Source organism: Micromesistius poutassou, assembly GCF_964030765.1.
Source record: "Micromesistius poutassou genome assembly, chromosome: 15".
Classification (NCBI taxonomy): Eukaryota; Metazoa; Chordata; class Actinopteri; order Gadiformes; family Gadidae; genus Micromesistius; species Micromesistius poutassou.
Window position 1 is genome coordinate 11339677 of NC_140285.1, and position 21908 is coordinate 11361584.

The 21908-nt window shown below is 43.5% G+C and overlaps 1 protein-coding gene across 2 annotated transcripts; it reads right to left on the minus strand.

The window, feature by feature from the left end:
• Window positions 1-299: 299 nt before the first annotated feature.
• On the minus strand, window positions 300-21155 carry LOC311360069 (sodium- and chloride-dependent taurine transporter-like). 2 transcript variants are annotated; one of them, XM_084480157.1, is made up of 14 exons: window positions 21030-21155; window positions 14497-14726; window positions 14255-14389; window positions 12490-12724; window positions 12115-12247; window positions 11213-11347; window positions 10711-10814; window positions 10455-10579; window positions 8500-8612; window positions 7310-7447; window positions 6698-6800; window positions 5922-6022; window positions 5550-5720; window positions 300-2172 (listed from the first exon to the last, which is right to left on the minus strand). In XM_084480157.1, exons 2-14 carry the CDS (start codon window positions 14723-14725, stop codon window positions 2017-2019), a joined length of 1878 nt encoding a protein of 625 aa, XP_084336283.1. In that variant the 5' UTR covers window position 14726; window positions 21030-21155; the 3' UTR covers window positions 300-2016. The 2 variants fall into 2 exon arrangements, with proteins under 2 accessions (XP_084336283.1, XP_084336282.1); XM_084480156.1 differs by lacking the exon at window positions 21030-21155 and adding an exon at window positions 17478-17680.
• Window positions 21156-21908: the final 753 nt, after the last annotated feature.

Sequence of the window (21908 nt, forward strand, 5' to 3'; positions counted from 1 at the left end):
TATCAGTCACAGTCTAGCAACTGTTGCTAACCATGAAGCTAGATGTATCACTTTGCTCAAAGGTCTAAGACGCTACCAAATGATCCAGTCTTCCCTAACGAGTAGTTGGGGAAAATATACAGCTCCTCCAGTCATTGGCTGCTACTGCTTAAATACCAAGTGGGCCATGACATGGACTTCTTTGAGTGTATGGTTGTGTGTGTAATGCCCAAGGAGGAAGTTTATTTGAAATCTTTATTAAATGTAAGCCATTGGTTACAGAAGAAAGCAGTTTGAAGTAAGACACAGACACACAAATCTAAAGAAAAGATTTTTATTTTTGTAATCTATCAAGAAATAATGCAATATGCATCTTAAAAAAGGGGATGATGACATACTTTGGTACAGAGCCATTTTCTATATTTGATTTGCTGCACATTTATTCCACATTTATTCAGATAGTGTCCTCATGACATAATGTGGCTCAGTACTCAATATGCTCTTATTTAAAGTTAAAACATTTTGGCTGGATACTTTCAAATAGGCAATTTCCCTACAATTATCGAATACACCAAAAGTCAAAACTAGCATTGCTATACTGATTGTTTAGGATACAAATTGCTTTCAATATTCCAAAAAGATTATATGAAATGGTTTGAGCCAGGTTTACAATAAAAATGCTGGATACAAATGGCAGTAATCAATCAGTCAATGTGTTACAGAAAGTAATTAGTTACAGAGTCCATATGATGCACAGTATAAAATGGTTACAAAAGGCATGTGTGTTTTTACATACAAGTTAAAATTCTACGATACCATCGCCTACATGGGACATGAGACACTCCAGTGATATGCTTGCATGGTACACATTTAAACAGCACGACCAGGAGCAACATGAACACAGCGGAGAACATTGTTTTGAACGTTGTAGACTTTTAGAGAATTTACAGTTCTTACCGTTTGTCCTTTCCTTCCTTTCATGATGGTGAACTCGGTTATTTGATTCTGAAGTTCGTTTGAAGGATAATTTCGGTTTTTTTCTACTCGGAAAGTAAATATGCAGCAGTCTAAATGTAAATGTAAAGTTATCCCTATCAAAATATTAGACGCTAAAATATTACCTCCTGAAATGTTTTTTTCTTTTTTGAATGATAAAAACACAAACTAAAAATAAAACTTCAAACATAAAGTGCAAAAGTTTCAATAAATGCACTGGGACGGACTGGAAGTCACAGGCAGCGTATAAAATACTCCACCTAAAAATGTACTCTTCCCTTTTCTCCTTCCTTGCTCCTTTTTTCCCCTCCTTCCACCATTCGTTTCACCGTCATCCCCCCCTCCCACCCCAAAACAAAAAAGGATTTTCTTGTGAGTGCATTTACCTCAGTATTTTGGTAAGTAATAATAGGATTTCATAAGGACACGTCCTATGCACACTGCATGTCGCCACCACACCACCTCACCCCGGGCGGTACTGATATGAAGTCTACCTGCAGATGTGATCTGGCTTGCCTCCTTGCCTCCTTGCCTCGCGGCTCGAGGCAGTACATTCAGATTGCCTCTCAAGACAAAACAACAGCTTAAAAAAAATGGAACATCAACTTTGGGCGAGAAATCCGTCAGAATAACTTTGAGGATTTTTTCAAAATGTTCTACGGGATTATACACTTAATAACATGCGGGGGGTCTACTGGATTTATGGAAGGTGAATGTCAGTCGTTTCATGTATCACAGCAGAAGAGATAATCCTGCCCACGCTCAGATTTAAACGGTAGTAAGCAACAGAACATGTTCTATCTGAAAATACTGCCTTATCTGGGATCAGTGCCAACTACAGCAACAACAATGGTAACATCAAACAATAATAAACGGTAAAAAATATATCAAGAGAAAACAGAATATTACTCTTTTCTTGTAGAAGAAAACCAAAAACCAGAAAATTCCTAGTGCAGACAATGTAAACCTACCACTATCAAGAGTTAGCCAATATTATAAACACAGAAAGCACGTCAATCGTATTCCTCTCACAGAGAGCGCTCACATCATCGTCTCGACAATGGTGTGGGTGGGCTTGATCAAGCCTTTGTTCCCGTTGGGGTCCAGGGGCTGCGCTAGCTCGCTGTCCTTCACAATGTACTCCTTGGGCCGAGAGCTGGCCCCGCCCTTCACCGGAGCCGCCACTGCTTTGATCCTCTGGGGGGAAACACAAGAGGACTGGGGTTACCGGACTGGAGCTGGGCTCAAACAGATGATGTGTAGAGGCATGGCAAAGGTGGTTCACGTCACAAGCTGAGCTGGAGTCCCAACTTTTGGGGTGTTTTTTCTGCCTGGATATTTCTGGTTGTGTAGAGTGTGTATTGCATATTATTCAATGTATTGTATTCTGGGATGCAAACAGGCAGGGGGGGGGGGAAAGAGCTAGCCAAAGCAGAGAAAAATTAAACGAACATTGCGCCGGTCTACAGGAAATATCATACCAAGTAGTTTTTCCAGACTTTAAGTTCATTTTTTGGTTTTTCTCATACTAATAATACCAAAATATATGGTCTTTTGCTTGTAGCATCTTAATGAACCCCTTTGTTGTACTGTAAACACGGGGCCATGTCTTTGCGATGTTATATTCACCGCCTCTGTGATCCCCAGCCACAGGGGATTCTTTCTTGTCATAAGGAATGACAATAAATGCTGCTGCCAAGGTTAGCTGCCTTTCTTGCTGGCACTTTGTGGCTTGACCCCCCCCTCTGCTAGACTTGGCACACGTGGCGTCGCCTTGCATCGTGCTGTAACGAAACGCTCCCAGGCTAATCAAGGAGTGCTGCTACACTGACCACTCTGCCACTCTAGCTGCTGCTTGTGAAAGTTCACCAGTTTGTCGATGGAAGTGCTTAGAACCAGGACATTTTATGTCAAAAAACAGTCCGTATGGTCTGCTAGTACTCATTGAATGTCGATTGTCCAATCACATCGCCACACTCGTTTGCATAAAGTTAACTGATGTTCAACTTTTGTCAACATGCCGCAAAGCCTACACTCAAGCCTACCCACAATCCCTTGCCCCACGCGATGACATAAGTGAAAGGTAATACAAAATGAATGGGAGGCGTTGCCAAGAGAGAGACGAGTTTGGTGGGGGCAGCGCACAAGACCAATTGACGCGCAGCAAAATGCTAAAATAGAAGTGAAGTCTATTTGTACACGTGTTGACGTGTCCCTCCAGGAATAAACTGCATTTTCATAGAATGTTTGTACGTCAATTACTTAAATAACGTTGGTTATTAGTTGTAGTTGCATATTGCAGGGGAAAAAATGCCCTCTTCTTAACATCTTTACTAATGGGAGCAATCTTGCATTGAATTGTTGTGCAGCTACACTGTAGGGTTTAGGCGGGGGTGTCTCATCATCACACCATAGGGATCATGTGGTACCCTCATATCATATACAAGGAAATCACTGTAGTTATAAAGGCCTACATATAACTAGGACTTCGTGTCTCTCTGCATATTATACACCCCTTGTTTACTTCCAATCTTCTCCCCATGAACGTACCCGTGGTGGCTGCTAACAAATGAGCCGTCATACATAAGCCTGTTCTTAGACATGCATTAGCCTAGCGTTAAAGCAAAAAAATCATTACAGATGAGCAGTGGTTAGTGGCAGGGGATGACAGAAGAAAGAGAGAGCAATGCATGCATAGTGCTCGCTCCACATATCGGTCACGCTGGTAGAAACCAACGGGTTCTCGGCCTCACGCATCGGACAGGCTCGCTCCGTTAAGTAGAACGCTGCTGATTGTTTGTCTGTGTATCAATGATCTTTGTGAGAAGAGATCCGGAAAGCCCTGCGCTATTGTTTTTAAGAGCGATTATGAGCGCTGGCCATCACGGGGCACATCATATTCCTACATAACAGACTGACTTCCCCACGGTCTAGTCAGCCAAAAGAAAAAAGCTGAAAAAAGCTGTTCCCTCGGCTGATCTCTCCATCTGAGGGGAATTGACGCTGCTATTTAAAACGCCGTGAAAGTAGGGAGGGGCTGGGGCGCTTCTAAATGATCCGGCACAACGGTGCTATAATATTCAAAACATTTGGTTGTTTATATGCTTTCTTGCTTTTTTTTGGCATGCGTCATCATCAACCACCTTCAGAAAAAAACACTTTGGGTTAAGACGATTCACATAATTAACCCAAATTGAGGTCAATAAACTCCATAACATCCCTGTATATTGCACCTGTATTGGATATCTTTGCAAAAAAAAAAAAAAAACATTTCTATATATGTTTTTGAATAAGCTAATAATGCACAATGATATGCATATCTCCTAACATCAGGTTCTGGGTCATGTTTGAGGTTGAAAACCAACGGGACGTGGGCGCACAGCCACAGCCATCTGAACGCCTGACATCTGCAGAAAGGTCTGTGTAACACAGCAACAATAAAAGGAAATCAATAGTGGAACTGTAGCCACGGTAACTCACCCCGTGTAGTTCCTTATCTACTGTCAGGAGCGGAGCAGTGCACTGCCATTGCCCTTGTGCCATCTTTCAGTAGTCCCCTTCGCCCTTCTCTTATCTGGTGTACATCCTGCTCTCTATTGATTCAACATCCGCCTGCCCGACACTTTTTATACCTCCCTCCTCCTACAAACATCCTACTGTTCACGGTAATAGTCAACTGTTGGTGGTGGTGGTAGCAGTAGCCATGTTTGAGATGGCCACTACCTATTACCTATTACCTACTATTCATTCAGATTCATAGCCTACATCCTGACTTGCAGGGCCTGGGCAAGCTTACAAGCTTACCCATTGTTGTTATTATGTTATTGAGGCAAATCATGATCACTGTCCTATAGCGTCCATTATTGTGTCTCAATGGCTATTTCAAATGCAGTTAGAAATATGGGACAGTTTATTATTTATATGCTACAGGCCGAAAGACTAAATTAATATGTAACTTAGCCTACTTGCTGCTTTTAAGTATAACATTGCTTGGGGAGTCCAATTCCTCCACTGAAATGGGTGGAAAGTGCTTTTACAACTCTCTGCTAGTTAGCGATCCATCTCTTCTCTGCTGTAGCTGTGTTGTGCGAGTGTTGCTGAGGGAGGTAGCCTATTTGATTGATTCACTGAATTGTCCAATCGTGTGGTGATTAAAAAAACAGAAAAGCGATACCATTGGCCTGGGACGCACACTGCTGCGACCCAAGGGCGATTTTTTTTGCACCAATGAAAAGCCGTCTCTGCTTGATAGACAGCAAAAAGTTTGCGAGCTTATATTGACTTCAACTTGGCCGGCGCCCCTGACCTGAAGGAGGGCTTTATTTAGAATGACCAATAACTAGCCTAGCCCAAATCATTTACGTTCAGATGCATTTAAATGGTTGCTGGCAGTTGCAAGTACGGTCTATCACATAATTAAACGAGGATAAACGCTATGTATTTTTGTTGATTTATTTTGTATGTATAGTAGTTTATTCAAAGTTGGCAGATATATTCAAGTGAATATTTCACGGAGGGGCGGCGCCCTAGCGCCCTCTATTGACCAGCCGCCACTGGTAGTAGTAGTACTGTACCTCGATCAGAGGTCCCTCAGACTGAAGGATCTTGATGACCATCACCATGGGGATGCAGAGCATGGATGTTAGGGCCAAAGACCAGCCCAAGCCAATGGACCAATCGGGGTACTCGTACACCTTGTTATACGTCAGAGGCTTGAACTTCACCAGGGAGAACACAAAGCAACTCTGGGAGATAAAAAGAAAAGAAAAACATTCAATACCAAGGGCAACATTTCACCATTTCTGATCGTCTTTTAGATAAAAGTTGGGGGAGTCAACTCTCAGCCAATGTGAAACATTGTTCTTCTCCTTGTCCCCTCTGGCAACGCTCAATGTAACCCCTTAAAACACGAATGCTATTCTGAAACGCGGCTGTTCATCTCTTACCGCACAGAGGACGGGAGTGATGACAGACCAGCTCCATTTCATCCATGAGTTTGGTCTGTAGCCAATCATATCCTCGATGGCGTCATAGAAGTTGTCCACGCCTGGGCACCAGAAGGACAGAGGAGAGGGAGAAGAAGAGGAAAGGTTTGAGTCAAAAGCGAAGACATAGCAAACTTAATAATGAGCATTGATAATGAGATTGCGATATTAGTTTGGCACTCACAAGATTGGAACCTTCCTTTAAGAAGCAGCGGCTATCCTTAACTAAGACTAACCTCCCCAGCAAGGACTATGCCTTGCCTCCATGGCCATCTGGCTCTGCGTCAACGCATGCGCTTCCAACTGGATGACATTCCCCACTATAAATAAGCTCTCTATTGTCTGCCGTCAAATTGGAAACAGTTTCAGCTCAAATACGCGAGTTTGCTCTCCCGCATCCGTGAGATGTTGCCCCCCCAGAGCAGCATTCAGCCAGTGTTAATAATAGCCACAAAACGGTGATAAAACAATGGCCCAGGGAGCGGCATCTGGGGCAGCGTTCCCACATTTGCCTCCAGCCCAAAAGGTCATCGCTGAGTGGTGCCACTGTTCTTTGCAATAGTCCCTAAAAGGCTGTCCAGGGTTATTTACTAGTGGCCATTGAGCGGGGAACGACGCACACAGAGTTCCCACCTCAGCGCTTTAGCCGTGCACCAATTTCGGCTTTGTTAGTTATTGCTGTGTCTAATTAACGGCCTGTTTGCGGCGGCCGCAGAATACAGTCGCGGCTCACTCACCATAAACCCAGGATACAGCGATGCATTCGAAGAATGCAACCCACAAAAGGCACACACCGCTGGCTGCATAGTAGTCAAAGAGTTGAAACACATACATGCCACCCTGGATGGAGAGAAAACAAACATAAATTACGACTACACACGTCATATAAAAAGAGAAACATGTTGGGAGAGTTTGCAAAGGACACTAAAAGTGTGAAAGGCGTTGGATGCGCGCGTTCGAGAGAGACACACAGGGGAATGCGGGCAAACTGCCAGTAGCGATCGGGTTCAACAGGTGGTCCGACGTCATTGAAGTATAGTTAACTTAATGGAAAGAGTCATTGGAAATTGTTCCAGTCACTGACAAACATACAGGACGTGTGAGCGGGCTTGGAAAGCCATATTTGGTGGTGATATAGTCATGGCTTAGGCAGGCAAGAGGTGTGTCTGCTCCGTTATCTCCCCCTCGTGCTTGTCCAAGGGGAGCAGGGAGAAGGGTGGGGGGGGGGGGCTATAACTCTGTGCTTTTGTTTTGCCAAAGATTAATAGCAGACGCTTACAGTGAGAAGAGCCACTGAAAGAAAGGGAAACAAAGAAATTAAAAAAGGCACAAAGTCTGGGTGAACTCACGTTTGTAACCATGGCGAGTCCGAGAAGATAGCTTATGGAACACATGATCGCAATGAAGATCTCCCGGCGGTAGCCCTTCCTTAGGAAAGATGGATACAGATCCACGATGGAGGTGATCTGTCCTTCCACTTCAACAAACTGTGGGGGGGAAATGATATTTGTACATTTGGTGGGCGGTCATCCAAAGTTATTGGCGAATGTTTTTATTGTACGTAACATCATCCTGCCTTGAACACCTAATCCTATACCTTGTCTACACTCTGGATTGTAAATCACCCCCCCCTTATAGTCCAATCAAAAGTGTTTCGACTTCTGGTACTTATTTACGGCCTTCATGGCCGCGCGTGACGCCAACAGCGGCGCATTCAGCGGGACAATGTGATCTGAATGAAATGAAGGCATCGAGTGAAACCACACGCGTCATCGGACTGGCAACGTTTGCCATGACAACAGCCAGGGTAGGGTTATTATTTACATGCGCTCAAATTTAGAGCACCAGCCCCCGACCTCGTACTGGGCCCGAGGGCTGGTGCGTTGGCACGGCGCATGACCGCGTTAGCATTGGGAGTAGAATTACACGAGGAGGATGAAATGTGACCCGGACACGGCTGCCCCACGGCTGGTGTACACTTGTGTTTGTCTCCAGCCTATCTCCTCATAATCAAACTTTGATTGCGGCTGAGGTGCAGACTTCAGACCTAAAAAAAAAAAAAAGGCTTACAAGTATGCTACATGAAAACTAAAAAAATAAAGGTTTTTTTTGTCTACAGTATAATGTCGGTCCAAGCGGTTTTCAAACCGGTTGGCAACCGGACACTTTCGAGTGCAGCGTCTCTGTGGGAATTACACATTGTAGTCAGGCCTACTTGTAAATACTTCTTTGGCAAAAGGTTGGTTATAAATACTGTACGGAAGAATGTTGGGCAGCGTTTTTTCCCCTTCTTTTTGTTACATGATACACTGGAAGACGGGGATGCAGGGAAGCACCGAATGCCTCTTAGAAATACGAGTCTGACGGGAGGACAACCGATGCGTGCTATGGAGACTATATACACTGTGGGGCCCGCAGAGGTGTCTCTCCAAGGAATAAAAAATGCCCTAAACTTCACCTCCCCCCTCCCTCCCTCCCACACACCCAAGTACTCTGCATTGTACACTGGAAACACTGGAGTCATTGTGCGAGGACTGACCTGACTGTCCAGGCCCAGAAGCAGAAGCATGATAAAGAACAGGATGGCCCAGAAGGTGGGCATTGGCATCATGGACACGGCCTTTGGGTAGGCGATGAAGGCCAAACCGGGACCTGCCAGGACAAAGAGAGAGAGGAACGGGGCGGGGAGGAGGGAGAGGGGGAGGGGGGGGGGGGGGGGGGGGGGGTGGGAGGGTGGGGAGGGAGAGGGGCGAGGGACAGAATTAACCAGTTTGTCTTATTCCAGCTCGGACGCGATGGTAGATCGGAGTTATGGAGGTAAGTTGAGTGGTGGTTCAGTATGGTAATGACGATATTCAGTATCTATTATTCAGAATGAAACTGTTCCCACCACGGGGAATAGAGATATAGGCTACAACGATAATAAGAAGACTGGGGAAACTGGGGAATTTCTGGCTGTCAGGCTACAGTGATTTCCATAATGTTTTATCTATTGAGAAAATACACCACACAAAACAAAATTCATAATTTCCTCATAGCCTGCAACGCCCAAAGAAAATGGTTCCCATCTGTGCAGGCAGAATAGAGAACATAATGTGAAGTAAAGTTTCCTCCACTTCCAAGTTAAATGGAGTTGAATGGATAATAAATCTCAAACACTGACTGAATGGTCCATTAATCTCCTCTCGTTTGTTCATTGGCTAGTAGTCCTGCTCATTGAGCTATGAAGGAGCCAATCAAGAGACAGTTAATAAATGCCTGGTGAGCACTAGGAATATGCCATAGGCATGTGTATGCTAACTGGCCAGGCCTGACCTACACTATTAAAGTAAGGTGGAGCAACTAAGCAAAGTCTTCCTCTAGTATTAAATCTACCTGACCATACGTATAGGTATCAGAGAATTTGATTATACAAGCAATCAAATATCCAGATCTGTTCAACTTTATAAAAAAAGGAGAGGAGGAGGAGATCCAAAAAAATGGTATTTGTCAACAGCAATTGCTCATTGACTAAGCCTTACAGCTCACAGGTAATATGCAATGCATTTTAGTCATCAGTCATCGCAGCTAAGCATGTAAAAAGGTACAGAGCAGTGTATGTAAACCATATGCATATAACCAATGATTGGTTTTCTAACATGACAACACAGAAGACATCTCATTGGTAGCGAGCGAGCATGCTGAAAGAATACTCCTTGAGGCAACATGGGGTGTAAAAAGGAAGAGAGAAACAGAACCGGTCAGGTGCACCTCAGCAAATCCTCCGCGTGTCGCAGAACTGGGCTTGGTGTACGATGCTGATTGGTCAGAAATGTATCACAGCCGGTGAACACAGCAACGTGCATGATCTTAACCCAAATAATGCCAATACTGATTTATGACTATAAAGACTGTCTTACTCATTGACAACAATTTAAAGAGAGAGACCAGAGTCTCTTGTGCGTCAACATTGTAAAGTCCACATGACGCCAGCCCTCTTTGGGATGTCTCCTTGCAGTTAGGATCTGAAGTCACCAGTTGCCATGGTCAGCTTGAGTGAAAGACTGGCCGCCCTAGTGCCGTTGAGAACAGCTGTGCATGGCACACTTGTATTAATAATAACAATACAAATAATCAGCCAGCAATTTAACCCAGCAGTTCATTGTGCAGCAGCAGTTTAACAAACACACCGCTCTTGAGCGATAAGGCCAACCCAACTGAGCCTCAGCAGAGATGGAACACAGATCAAACCAACAACTAATTCTGTTTCTTGAGACTTGCCAGGGAGTGTGCAAAAATTCCTCAGAATTCTGGCAACATTGTGTTCTTCGAACAATTTCAAATATTTTGAAATTCCTCAAATTAGCATTTTTCCCTTCCTCAAACCAATTTGAAAGCCATTGGTTTTGCTAAACGTTTGTGCGAAAACATGTTTTTTTTTGCCCCCTTTTTTTGTTTTTGTATTCCAGTAGCAGTGCCCACCATCACTGCTACCGTGACCTTTGACCCTCGTACCTGACTCTGCCACATCGGCAATGTCCACCCCTTGCTCTTGTGCCATGAAGCCCAGGACGGAAAATATAGCGAAGCCAGACACAAAGCTGGTACCGCTGTTCAGGCCTCCCAGCAGCAAACAGTCCCTATGTCACACACACGTCATGGAGGGTGTTAGAGACACACACACGCAACCCAAGGTCTTCACACCCAGGTTCTGACATGGGTTGCTGTCACTACTTAGCTCCCCCCCGCCCCTACTGGGATCAACGCTCACCTGTAGCAGTTGTATTTGTATTTGTTGTAGCTTCCCAGAGACGTCATCGCTCCCAGACAAATGGCATAGGAGAAGAAGATCTGTGTCCCGGCATCGATCCACACCTGGGAGGACGGCATGAGGGGTGACGCGGCGTCAGAGAGAAGCAAAAGGTGGATGTTTCCACAAGCACGCCGATTGATTTGGGCATTGGAAAGGCATTACGTTTGGTGAGTGTTTGACAACAACATAAGCTAGAAGTTACCGTGGGAAACCAAAGTGTTCAGAGATCACTAATCAAAGCAATAGCATTTATAACTCCTTTAAAAATAACCACTTGGGATCATGAGCTACTCCAAAGTGTGATGTTCGGCCGAGTCATCCGATCACAAGATTGGAAGTCATGAGCACCATTTTCAACTGGGCTACCTTATTCACTCCCTAGACAACAAAATCATAGAATTTGGTGACAAAACAAAAACAATAATAATAATAATAATAAAGTGCTGATTGGAGCTCCTACCTCTGGATCCTGCAGGCGGTTAAGGTCCGGGTAAAGATAAAACTTAATCCCTTCAGATGCCCCTGGCAGGGTCACCCCGCGCACCAGTAAAATAATCAGCATTACAAATGGGAAAGTTGCCGTTATATACACCACCTAGATAGGAGAAAGAGATGATTAGCCAAACACATCATGGTTAGCATTTACATTTTTACACATGTAACGTCAGTTAAAATGGTCACAGAAAACATGAGCTCGAGGCTGACAAGATGCAGAATTGAGTCGAGTCCAGAGAACATATCAAATTGAATGACTATAAATGTCTTATTTTGACAGTGAAGAAAAGCCAGAATTGACCCACTTAAAAAGTCCATAAATAAAAACCTCCTGACCACTTTGATTTAGACTCAGAAACAATCTGTGGGCTGACTGATGTGACACTGAGTCAATGGATGTTATTTGATGATGACAATGTAAAACGGCGATAACTGCAGTGAAAAAACATTCAATACATTATATAGAAAAAGTAACGGCTGCAGTGGAAAGGGTGCGTTGTGCAGGTTTAAGAGCACAGGTTAGAATAAATAAACAAAGTTTTTAGAGTTGAACGCAAGACGCAAACAGTTGGACATTTCCTTGTAGGCTCTTTCAAGTGTTTTGTTTAACCTTGATATTGGCTTTGACCCAGTCTGCTAACAAATGCAAGCGCAGGGCCAAAAGTAACTTCAACTGTATAAAGGTGACAGCGAGTCTGGCCAAGATGTAACATACCAGTACACTGCATCAGCCAATAGTTCTAAATCAAACAGACCAACTTGGCCTCCAAATAGTGGCGTTTCTGTTAGCATTGGGGCACATATGCCTGTCCCGTTGCTTGCTAAACAAAAACCCAGGCAACAAAACAGAGATCATCACAAACTTACTTTTCCAGTAGACTTGACCCCCTTCCAGATGCAGAAAAAGCATATAACCCAGACAGCGAGGAGACACAGAGCCAGGTCCCATTTCAGTGTGCCAATATCCTCGATTCCAGTGGAGATGCTCAGGACATTGCGTCTGTGGAACACACAGATCCATGCGACAGGTTACGATCTGCCACCAGCACTGGTGGTACCCCCCCCCCCCCCCCCCGGTACCCCCTGTTAGCCACTGTTTAATTTTAACACAGTATACAGTGCAACGTAAACAGGCCCATGACTGTAGCCATTTGGTGAGTTATATAACAAAGAAAGCTCACACACACACACACACACACACACACACTGAGAGCGGCGCCAGCTGTTGTGGTCAGTACTCACTCCCAGAACTCAGTGACCGGGGAAGTGAAGTTGGTAATGTTGGCGGCCAGCCAGAGGGTCTTGTTCCTGCGGACCGTGTCCTCCACACACTGCGGTGTGTTCCAGGCCTGGTTGCACTTGGCCCAGGGGAGCTCCGGCTGGAAGCACTGGATCAGGTAGTACAGTCCCCAGGCCAGGATCACGATGTAGTAGATGTTGAGGAGAGAGACGATCACCACGGAGGCATAGCCAATGCCTGTTGTGAATGGGATGGAGGGGTGGAGAGAGGCCATTTTGTCAGTACAACCCCATGATGTGGTCCGGTTCAGAGTACTCTACAGTGACCTTTCGGTCCATAAAAGGTCTGGACTATTGGCTCTCCAGGACAAATGCTTTTCCACCGTGGACAAATAAATATAAAAAAAAACATAGAAGTCAAAATCGAGAGTGATTTCTCAAAAAGAAAAATATATAATACAAAACAAATGTCCCTAGTTTGTTTTTTACTTTAAAAATCAGGTTTGCATGCTGATCTTAACTTGGTTGAACCTAGAAAGTCTGCCCATATTATTTTGAACACATGGGGGTATTTTTAAACTGGTGTCACTTCTATCAACTTCCCCTTCTCGCCTTCCTGATTCTCACATTCCAAAGGCGGACAAGTCAATCTGGTGACCAGGGTGTGAGAGGGTGCGTCTTGTGTGTATGTGCACACACACACACACACACACACACACACACACACACACACACACACACACACACACACACACACACACACACACACACACACACACACAAACACAATTTTTTTGACAATAAATCACCTCTGACTGTATTGTTTGACTGACTACTGACTACATTTTATAAAACCCCAGGTTGGCCCTCTCCTTTGGCCTACAGCTGTTCCCTGCTCCTTCGTCTCAGACCTACAACGTGTATACGTGCATCACAGCTGTCGCTCTGGGTAAGGGGTGGGGGGGTCACTGGTAGTACCACCACAAGGTGTGGTCTTGAGATCAAAGGCTTCAAACCTTTACAAGATCCCACCACCTCGGCGCAAGACTCCTGCTGAAACGCCCTGCCGATATTGTGTGTCATTGGAGTAAAGAAAAAGAACTAAACAGATGGCCCACACGCTGGTGCTGCTGTGTCACGTGACACATAGGCCTTCCTAGTTTTGAAAATACAGAAACTATTGCAAGGGGACGGTTTGTATTGCTAGGCAACTTTGGCTAAGTATTTTCCCCCTCCTCTGTTCCCATGGCAACAAAGCACTCAACATAGAAATTAATAACTTGCCAGTGTACTGTAAGTAGGACTCGGTGATATTTATGTATGCGTCTTGTTAGATCGCATTGACATGGATCTGTGGGCACCTGGTGCGTATCAAAAGGGTTTCGGATCTTCCTGAATGAATGTTCGCCTATGGTTTGTAATCACCGTTCTCCATTGTACTGCGGTATTTCACCCTAGCAGAGGAAGCACTAAATTAATAAAGGGAGATAAAGTGTGGGGTGATTTATTATCGGGTTGAACCGATAGGACCAGATGGAGGACAAAGCCTGCTCCAAGAGCCCAGCGAACACACGCCGGAGCGCAGCTCTCTCTCTTGGCTATGGCTGCAGCCCGGATGCAGGAGAAGGTTTGTTATTCCAGCGTGTCGCAGGACTTTCCTGGAGCCCTGAGTTATTATGCTCAGTGATTATGGAGAACGCCAAGAGTTTAGGAACCCAAAGAAAACACGCAGTTGGGTTTGGGTGATGATCTGTAGGGGGAAACTGACCAGTGAAGATGGGGCAGATCTTGGCCCAGCAGGTGATCCCTCCCTCAGAGGTGTACTGGCCCAGAGCCACTTCCAAGAAGAACACAGGCAGGCCTCCCCCAAACAAGAATATGAAGTAGGGTATGAGAAATGCACCTGCAGATGAAGAAAAGGAAACAATCAGGAAAAAAACAGTCGGTCCATAAAACTTTAGTATTCCAAGACCCAATACACCAAGCGGCCTCATCTGGTCTGCTACTTACCTCCACCATTTTTATAGCAAAGGTACGGGAAACGCCACACGTTTCCTAAACCAACAAAGCCGCCAGCCACCGACAGGACAAAGTCAAGCTTGCTAGACCACTTCTCCCTCTGGGGAGCCCGGCCCTCCGCCTCATCTTCGGGCCGTGTGCCCGGACTCTTGCCTGGGGAGGGTTTTAGGGTGTCCTTGTGGAAATCCTTCAAACATTGGAGTTTCTCCTTTTGTGCCATGCTGCAGGGGGCAGAGGGGAGCGGGGGGGGAGAGACCAGGATGGCATATGTAAGTGAAAGTTCAAATATAGTCATAAGTGAGATAGGGGTGACGGGGGAGGGGGTGGTTACATCAAGTTTAGCAGAAGGAATAGGAGACAAGAGAGAGATCGACAGAGAGGAAGAGATAGGAGGCTGCGATAGGGAGCCTGTTTGTGTTACAACATGCTGTTCACCCAGTTAGCATAATAAACAGAACAGCATCACTTATCTTCTTCATCTAAGACACATTTTTCATACTGGATAAATATTCAAATAAACAGAAATCACCCAAAATAGCACACAGGCAGTTTTCTCCAATATAACGATGTAAAAATAGTAATAACATGACTAAATACAAACAAATAAAATGACCTCAGACAAGTTTGAGTAACATCATAATATCATACCATCACTTTACAGCCAATATACTAGAGGTCTCTTGGCTATGATCAAATGAGATTCCAATCATGAGTGGTTTAAGAGATTTACGAAGCCGTTAATCAAGTTTCATTCCATTTACAAGATATTACCTCGGCATGCTGAGCATCTAAGGCCTCTATATGCTAATACTGCTAGCTTTGGGCCTAGTTTTACTGACTGCTGGGTATCCTATGAAAGCATACAGTATATGGCAATAACTTTTGTGTTTGGCATTCACCCGGCAAACATATAAATTAATAAATAAACTCTATAGCCTACATTGGAAGCAAAACCATTACATTGTCATTGTTGTTATTTCAACTCATTATGTTATGGATGAAAGCACTTTTTTTTCTAGATGCATTTTCTGTATATTCTATAAATATTTTTACATTTCACCTACTCCCTCCCTGCTTCACTCCCTCTCCGGGGAGATCAGTGGCCTTATCCTGGCCTTGAACCAGAAGTTAAACATGAAGCGCCTTCACCACCATTGCTCCACATGCCACCCAGCTCCACAAACCGGACACACTGAAATAAAAAGGTGGATCAGGAGGAAAAGTGGAAGGGAGGGGAGCTTCAAAACCATAACGCATGTACCGCAGTCAAGATCCTAAAGTCAACACAATAGCAGTGGGCGAGACGTCCAACTGAAGCTGTTTGAAAAGGGAATACATGCAGAGCCCCTCTCCCCTTACGCTACACTAGCAGCAACACAGGGTTGGTTCCCCGGGAGCCAAATTTAAAGACGATAGTCCCCCGGCATTCCAGAGGTCTTGGCATCATGCCAGGGGATGCAAGATCTTCATTTCACTCAGCGTACTGTACTGTAAACTACCTTTCAGAGAAAGCCAGGATTTGTTATTACGCCCCTCTGTATCCCATTTCCCAGCCCCCGCCAAAGAGGAGCCAGGAGCCCCCAAACCGTAATAGGGCAGGAATAACTGTTTGACAAATCACTTGGACACGTTGAGACCTAATGGGCTGTGAGCTTCCTGTCCTAGGAACATAATGATTGTTTCTGGATGAAAACAGGGAGGAATTACAAAGACTTTGATTAATTGTTGCTACTGATTATGCAAGCGGCAAAGGTTTCCTCTTCTTTAGAGCCTGGCGCTGGCGGACAGAAACGGCAGGCGACTTCAAAGACTTCCCCTTTTCTCTTTTCGAGCCCAATGCTAATTTGTGTGTTGCCAATCGAAACCCAAGGCATTGAGTAAGCAAGAGTCAGATGGCAACACGCTGAGCTTCCAAATAAAATTACAAAACAAAATTAAAAAATACTCTTTTGCTCACAGATATTTATGAAGATATAAGATATATACAAAGATATAATGATTTAACTTTGTATTATTATAATAAACTTTTTCAACTTTCAAAAATATTTCTAGTTGTCATAACCCAACCTGATCCGATGTTTGTGTTCAGCACACAAAACCCAAAAACCAAAAAGAAACCGAAGTGGTACAACCTGGTGAAGTCGATTCCTACATTAAGCCTGTTTTATGCAGGGCTACAATTAAAAACAATTTAAAAAGGAATCTCCTCTGTGGATTTAAGGAGGCTCAATCAATCGCTCCTTCGACCCTGGTCAAGCTGGGTCCCTCTCCCGAGTCCCTCCGTTCAGTCATCATGCTTTTCATAGGTTTTTCTCTCGCCTGCATGTTAGTCATGACGAGCCAACTTGAACTGCTTTTCACTCTCAAACCTCGTTACATAACTGGATCAGCGCTCGCCCACTCTATCCCTCCACCACCGTTACCTCCACCCACACCCCTCCACCCCTGTGCTTTCCTTTGCTTGTTTGCGTAGAGGGGTTTTTCACCTTCTGGAAGGTAGTGTGCATGTCTGATAAGACTTAAGGTAAACAGTCCTTAAGATTAGCCATGTGACCCGGCCAGACACCCTTGGCCAGACTTTCGGTGTACCCTCACTTGATAAGGCCAAAACAAAAGCATTACAGCCACTAAGCGCCTCACAGGAATAACCCTTTTTTCCACTGCCAGCATAGTGTAGACCTGAAGGTCCACCCAAAGTGGACTCAACCGTTTGATCGCAAGCTTAAATATCACACAAAGAAAATACAAAACCAGAAGGGTTTACAAAACTGAAGGCTGAAGAACTTGATAGCATGGAGGTATGCAGTCCTTCTGCCCAACACAAGAAAGTCTGCTTCCAAGAACGGATTCCCTTACTTAACAAACTGATGATGAAAATAAATCAGTTCAATAACATTCTCATATTTACACACAAGTAAAAGGAAAAGTTTCTTATATTTTTTTACTAAGAGACATTAGTGAAAATAACTTACATTTCCTTCATGGCTGTGATTATGTATAGGCTGCTTCTTCCTCAGCTGTCACCATTCCTCTGTACCGAGAACCTTTATGCCAACACAGTTTACAAGGACTAGAGCTGACACTATGGCCCGCCCCATCGGCTAAAGACAATTAAATCCTACACAGAGATTGGGTACAGCCGCACAGCGACGGACAACTGTAAATTTCCACTTCCCACTGACTCCCTACACACACACACATACACAGCCAGGGACTAAGGATTAGTACTGTGCCCTGAGCACGTCACAGCCACCTTCTTTTTTTTCAACCCAGAGAAGGAAGATAGACAGACAGGGAGGGAGAAAGAGGGCGAGAGAGGGAGAGAGCCGAGTCAACCTTTCCCTCATTAGACCCATATCTCTTCAACTCTGAGTGGATTTAACCTAAACAAGCAATTTTGCTCTACCCTCCAAAGTGTGGGACTCCTAAAGCACCAGAATATATACATTATGTGTGTGTGTGTGTGTGAGTGTGTGTACACGACTGACCATAATACGTTCTCACAGCAACCTAATTCATATCACCTATGAACACCTTGTATGAAAGTCCCTTTAGTGAACAGGATAAATGGAAACACATGCAGCGACATGCAAACAGAATACCATGGCCAGCTATCTGCAAACATCAACCCGTAGAGTACGGCCCTTCAACAATGCCTAATAAGGCAATGCGCTGTCTATTCATTTTCTGCGTGTGTTGAAAACGCCATACCCTCATGACTTAGCTTACAATACCCGCGCAATTGTTGCAATGTCAGGGTCAATTTCATCCAAATGAATCAGTCAACGGGATTTGTCACAACATGGGGCAAGGTTTGGCTCGTCTTCTATACACCCCCTGGGCACCATTAGAAATGACTGTAACTCGAAAAGAAATTAGATCATTAATGCACAGGATTTTTCAGTGCCTAAGTAAACACGGGTCTTTGGTATGGATCACCAGATTTAATTTCATTGATGAAATAGTTAATAGCCGGGTAGCATTCTATCAATAAATAATTAAGCACTTGACCAAACCAACAGTGGACTGTTACTGCCCTCCAGTTGACACAAGGGAGACATGACGTGCATAGAATTTTACACCCATTTGTTTCTTATTTTTCAAATGCCCTATGATGCAAGGAATTATACGCACTGAATGCAAAATGTTCACCATTTGCCCTGAGACCACTAGGCAAGGCTAAACATTTGTTTCAAACACCATAATAACCATGCATAAAATCATAAAATCTATTTTGATCATTTGACTCAGACAATACACTAGATATACCTTTGATGTACACGGTTTGTAGTGAAAAATAACTCTGGATGGAATATGGACACAGAATATTATGAGATCCATTAACAGAGCCCAATATGGACATAAGTAAGGTGCATTAGCTAGAAAACTTCTGGAAAGTCCATATCACTAGCGGGTATGCATCAGCTTACAGGAGATAATGAAGAAATAGTTGATTTCCAATATTGTAATGTGCATAGCCAACTTTGCACATAAAGATTGTAAAAGAATATCCTGATGTCTAATTCACATGATTGACATGTTGCCTAGCCTATTGCTCCAGGCACAACAGTAGAAATTATGCGTATATATAGTTCTTGAAGACAATTCCCTAAAAGGTGTATTAATTACACATTGTCTTTAGATGCAGATTATTAGTTTATATGAAAATAGCTTTATTCCTATAGGAGTTCCTGCACATTTTCGAGAATCATGCTTTATCCGAATAATGAGGGAAATTAAAATCACATTTCTTTATTTAAATGGAGGGATGAATTTCAATGTCTTCCAAAAAGGTTCCCATGACAGTTATGTCGTCACAAACAGGTTTATCAAGTGATCAATGTTGTGAATTTTCAAAATTCCCCACCATCAGATAACCTTCACAGGCTGGCAAGTAAAGCTAAGGACGGTTTAATTCTGGCATCTCCCCCAACTCAGACAACTCAGTTGTGGTCATTAACTAAAAAATTGGGTGCACATTAATACTGAGTTAATTTGTCTAATGTTTGTACACAACATGATTATGAGGCAGTATGATTATGTCAGATATTGACATTATCAATTCAACTTTATTTCGGACTATAAACGTTTCTTTATCCATCAATGTGTGCATCATATCCATCAACTTAATCTATATAGGCTTCAAAGAACACCAATCCACAAATACTCTCAGTAGACCGCAACTCATGACAGTGGAAGAGGAGCATTCTGCAAAAAAGAGGCAACAAAGGTTTGCCAATTGACACATTGAAGATTGTTACAGTAATAGCGTTATTAAGTCATTATAACGAATTATTGTGGTGCATACAATAACATGGAAGCTGAAAGCATGGAAGATGCAACAGATTTATTATTCTATGATGCTTAATGAAAGAACTTACTTAATGAAAGAAAATATACTTTGAAACTAGGTTTATTTTGCTAGTAAATATTGTATATTTTCAGAAGATTGAGGAAGTTATATGTATGAATAACGTGTTGTGTGTTGATATTGGCTGAACGCTGCCTTGCTCTTGATTCAAATAATGTATTAATCGACCTACCAAAGTCTAATTAATTGAGGCACTCCAGAAAAATAAGCACCAAGTTACCATTGGCAAGCACACTGGTCTTTCCTATGTTATAACATTTTCATGAATCCCAGAAATCTGACCACCACCTCCACAGTCCTCACGTTTGTCTTCAAAACAAATGCACGTGTCCCCTCCGGTTAACAGAGACTGATGGTGAAGACGGTTAGATAACGGACCACCTGGATAACGCCGCCTCACTTACACAGATAAAACCATTGAAAGCAACACATCACGGGAAAAGGGTCGTCCACAGCGTCACTGTATTTTACTTATAATAGTAAAAACATAAAAGATAAACCATTCATGAAGACACAAGCCACAGCACAGAACACGCTGTGTTTCCTGATCTGCATAATCGACCAAATGAAGTAAAATGTTAATTATTTTGTTCACGAATATGCTTTACCATTCCCTTGAGCCCATCAACCAGTCGTTTGATTAATGGACGCACACAACCGTTCGCTGACTATTTCTGGGTAGAAAAACACAGGTTAGGGATGTGACTTTAGGGAATAAAAGGTTGATAAGCACCTCATAAGGTAGCAGCCTATTATCAGCCCCGGTTGAGACGCGGTGGCGGTGAAACACAAGAGGACACACTCGTCCCTTTACTGATCCTAGCCCAACATACATCGTGCAAAAGGGTCAATATTACCAAATACATCTAATTAATTATTGTATACAAGTAGCATGCATGCTGCCCGAGGTGGCGCGTTTAATTGTCATAGAGCCCCGAGACAAATGATTAACCTTACAAGCAATTCTTTGAATATAAAAATAACGCATGTGATCTTTACAGGAAACAACTTTTACAACCAGCCGCTCGTGTTCGTAATGCGGGCTATTTCAACCACAAGCATCGGCTGGTAGCTCATGTAGTTGTTTTCAAATGCATTTTGTCAATGTTGCCGACATTTCGGACAATTAACTGTAAAGAAGATGATGAATTACCTGTGATCTTTTTTTGAATGAGCTGTTCCTTGTTCCTTATTTTGTGCGATGGATCTCGTTTGCAATAAATTTCATCGGGATGAAATCTCTCAGTGACCTTTGTTTCAACGAGCGGGCGTGCGTTTAATATCAGTTTGAGTGGAAAATCACCAGCTTCTCCGTGCAACAGGAGACCTGATTCTTAAAGAGACAGTCCACTATTGATGGGTCCTTCGTGGACGAGTCGGCTCTTTCACGAAAAACCGAGTTAGAAATAGATCGCGCTCGATTCATCCCACATTAACTACCGCTATTAGGAACGACTAACTACCAGAGTGACTGACGTAGGCAACGTTTTCATTACTGTAGCCTTATGTCCATCCATGAAATATTTCATTTCATGCAACTAAATGCAATTATACCTATAATACACCACTATTACACAATCTACCATCACATTAAATGGGCACAAAAAAAGCGATATCAATACATTCTGTAGGAAATATTAATAGATAAAGAGTCGTTTGGGAGCCGAAAGAGCTGGCTCTTATTGGACAGCTGAGCAAAATTATCTGACTCACTGAGAAGAGCCGTAATGCCCATCACTACAGCTCACCAAAATGTGCGCGGTCCCTTAAGTTATCTTGTTCGCGAAGTGCATGTAGAAAACCGTCATGGAAACTAGAGCATCTAGAGAAGAACCAAGGTCGGTGTGCAAGCTGGATGCTGCCCATCAGTTTATAAGCGATATGCGATTTGTAATTAAGCCATTAATTTGTCCTGAAGTCCTCTGTTGGCAAAGTTTTGCAATACATACAAAAAATGGCAATGGGTGTATAATATTTGTCCATTTGTTTATTGAGTAATTTGTCGTCATAGGCCTAGTTGACACTATCTTCA

Coding starts and splice junctions, on each gene's coding strand:
- LOC311360069 (XM_084480156.1), bottom strand. Junction 12,725..14,254: donor GATCTGCCCCATCTTCACTG/GTCAGTTTCCCC, acceptor CATTCACAACAG/GCATTGGCTATGCCTCCGTG. Junction 10,580..10,710: donor TACAAATACAACTGCTACAG/GTGAGCGTTGAT, acceptor TGTGTGACATAG/GGACTGTTTGCTGCTGGGAG.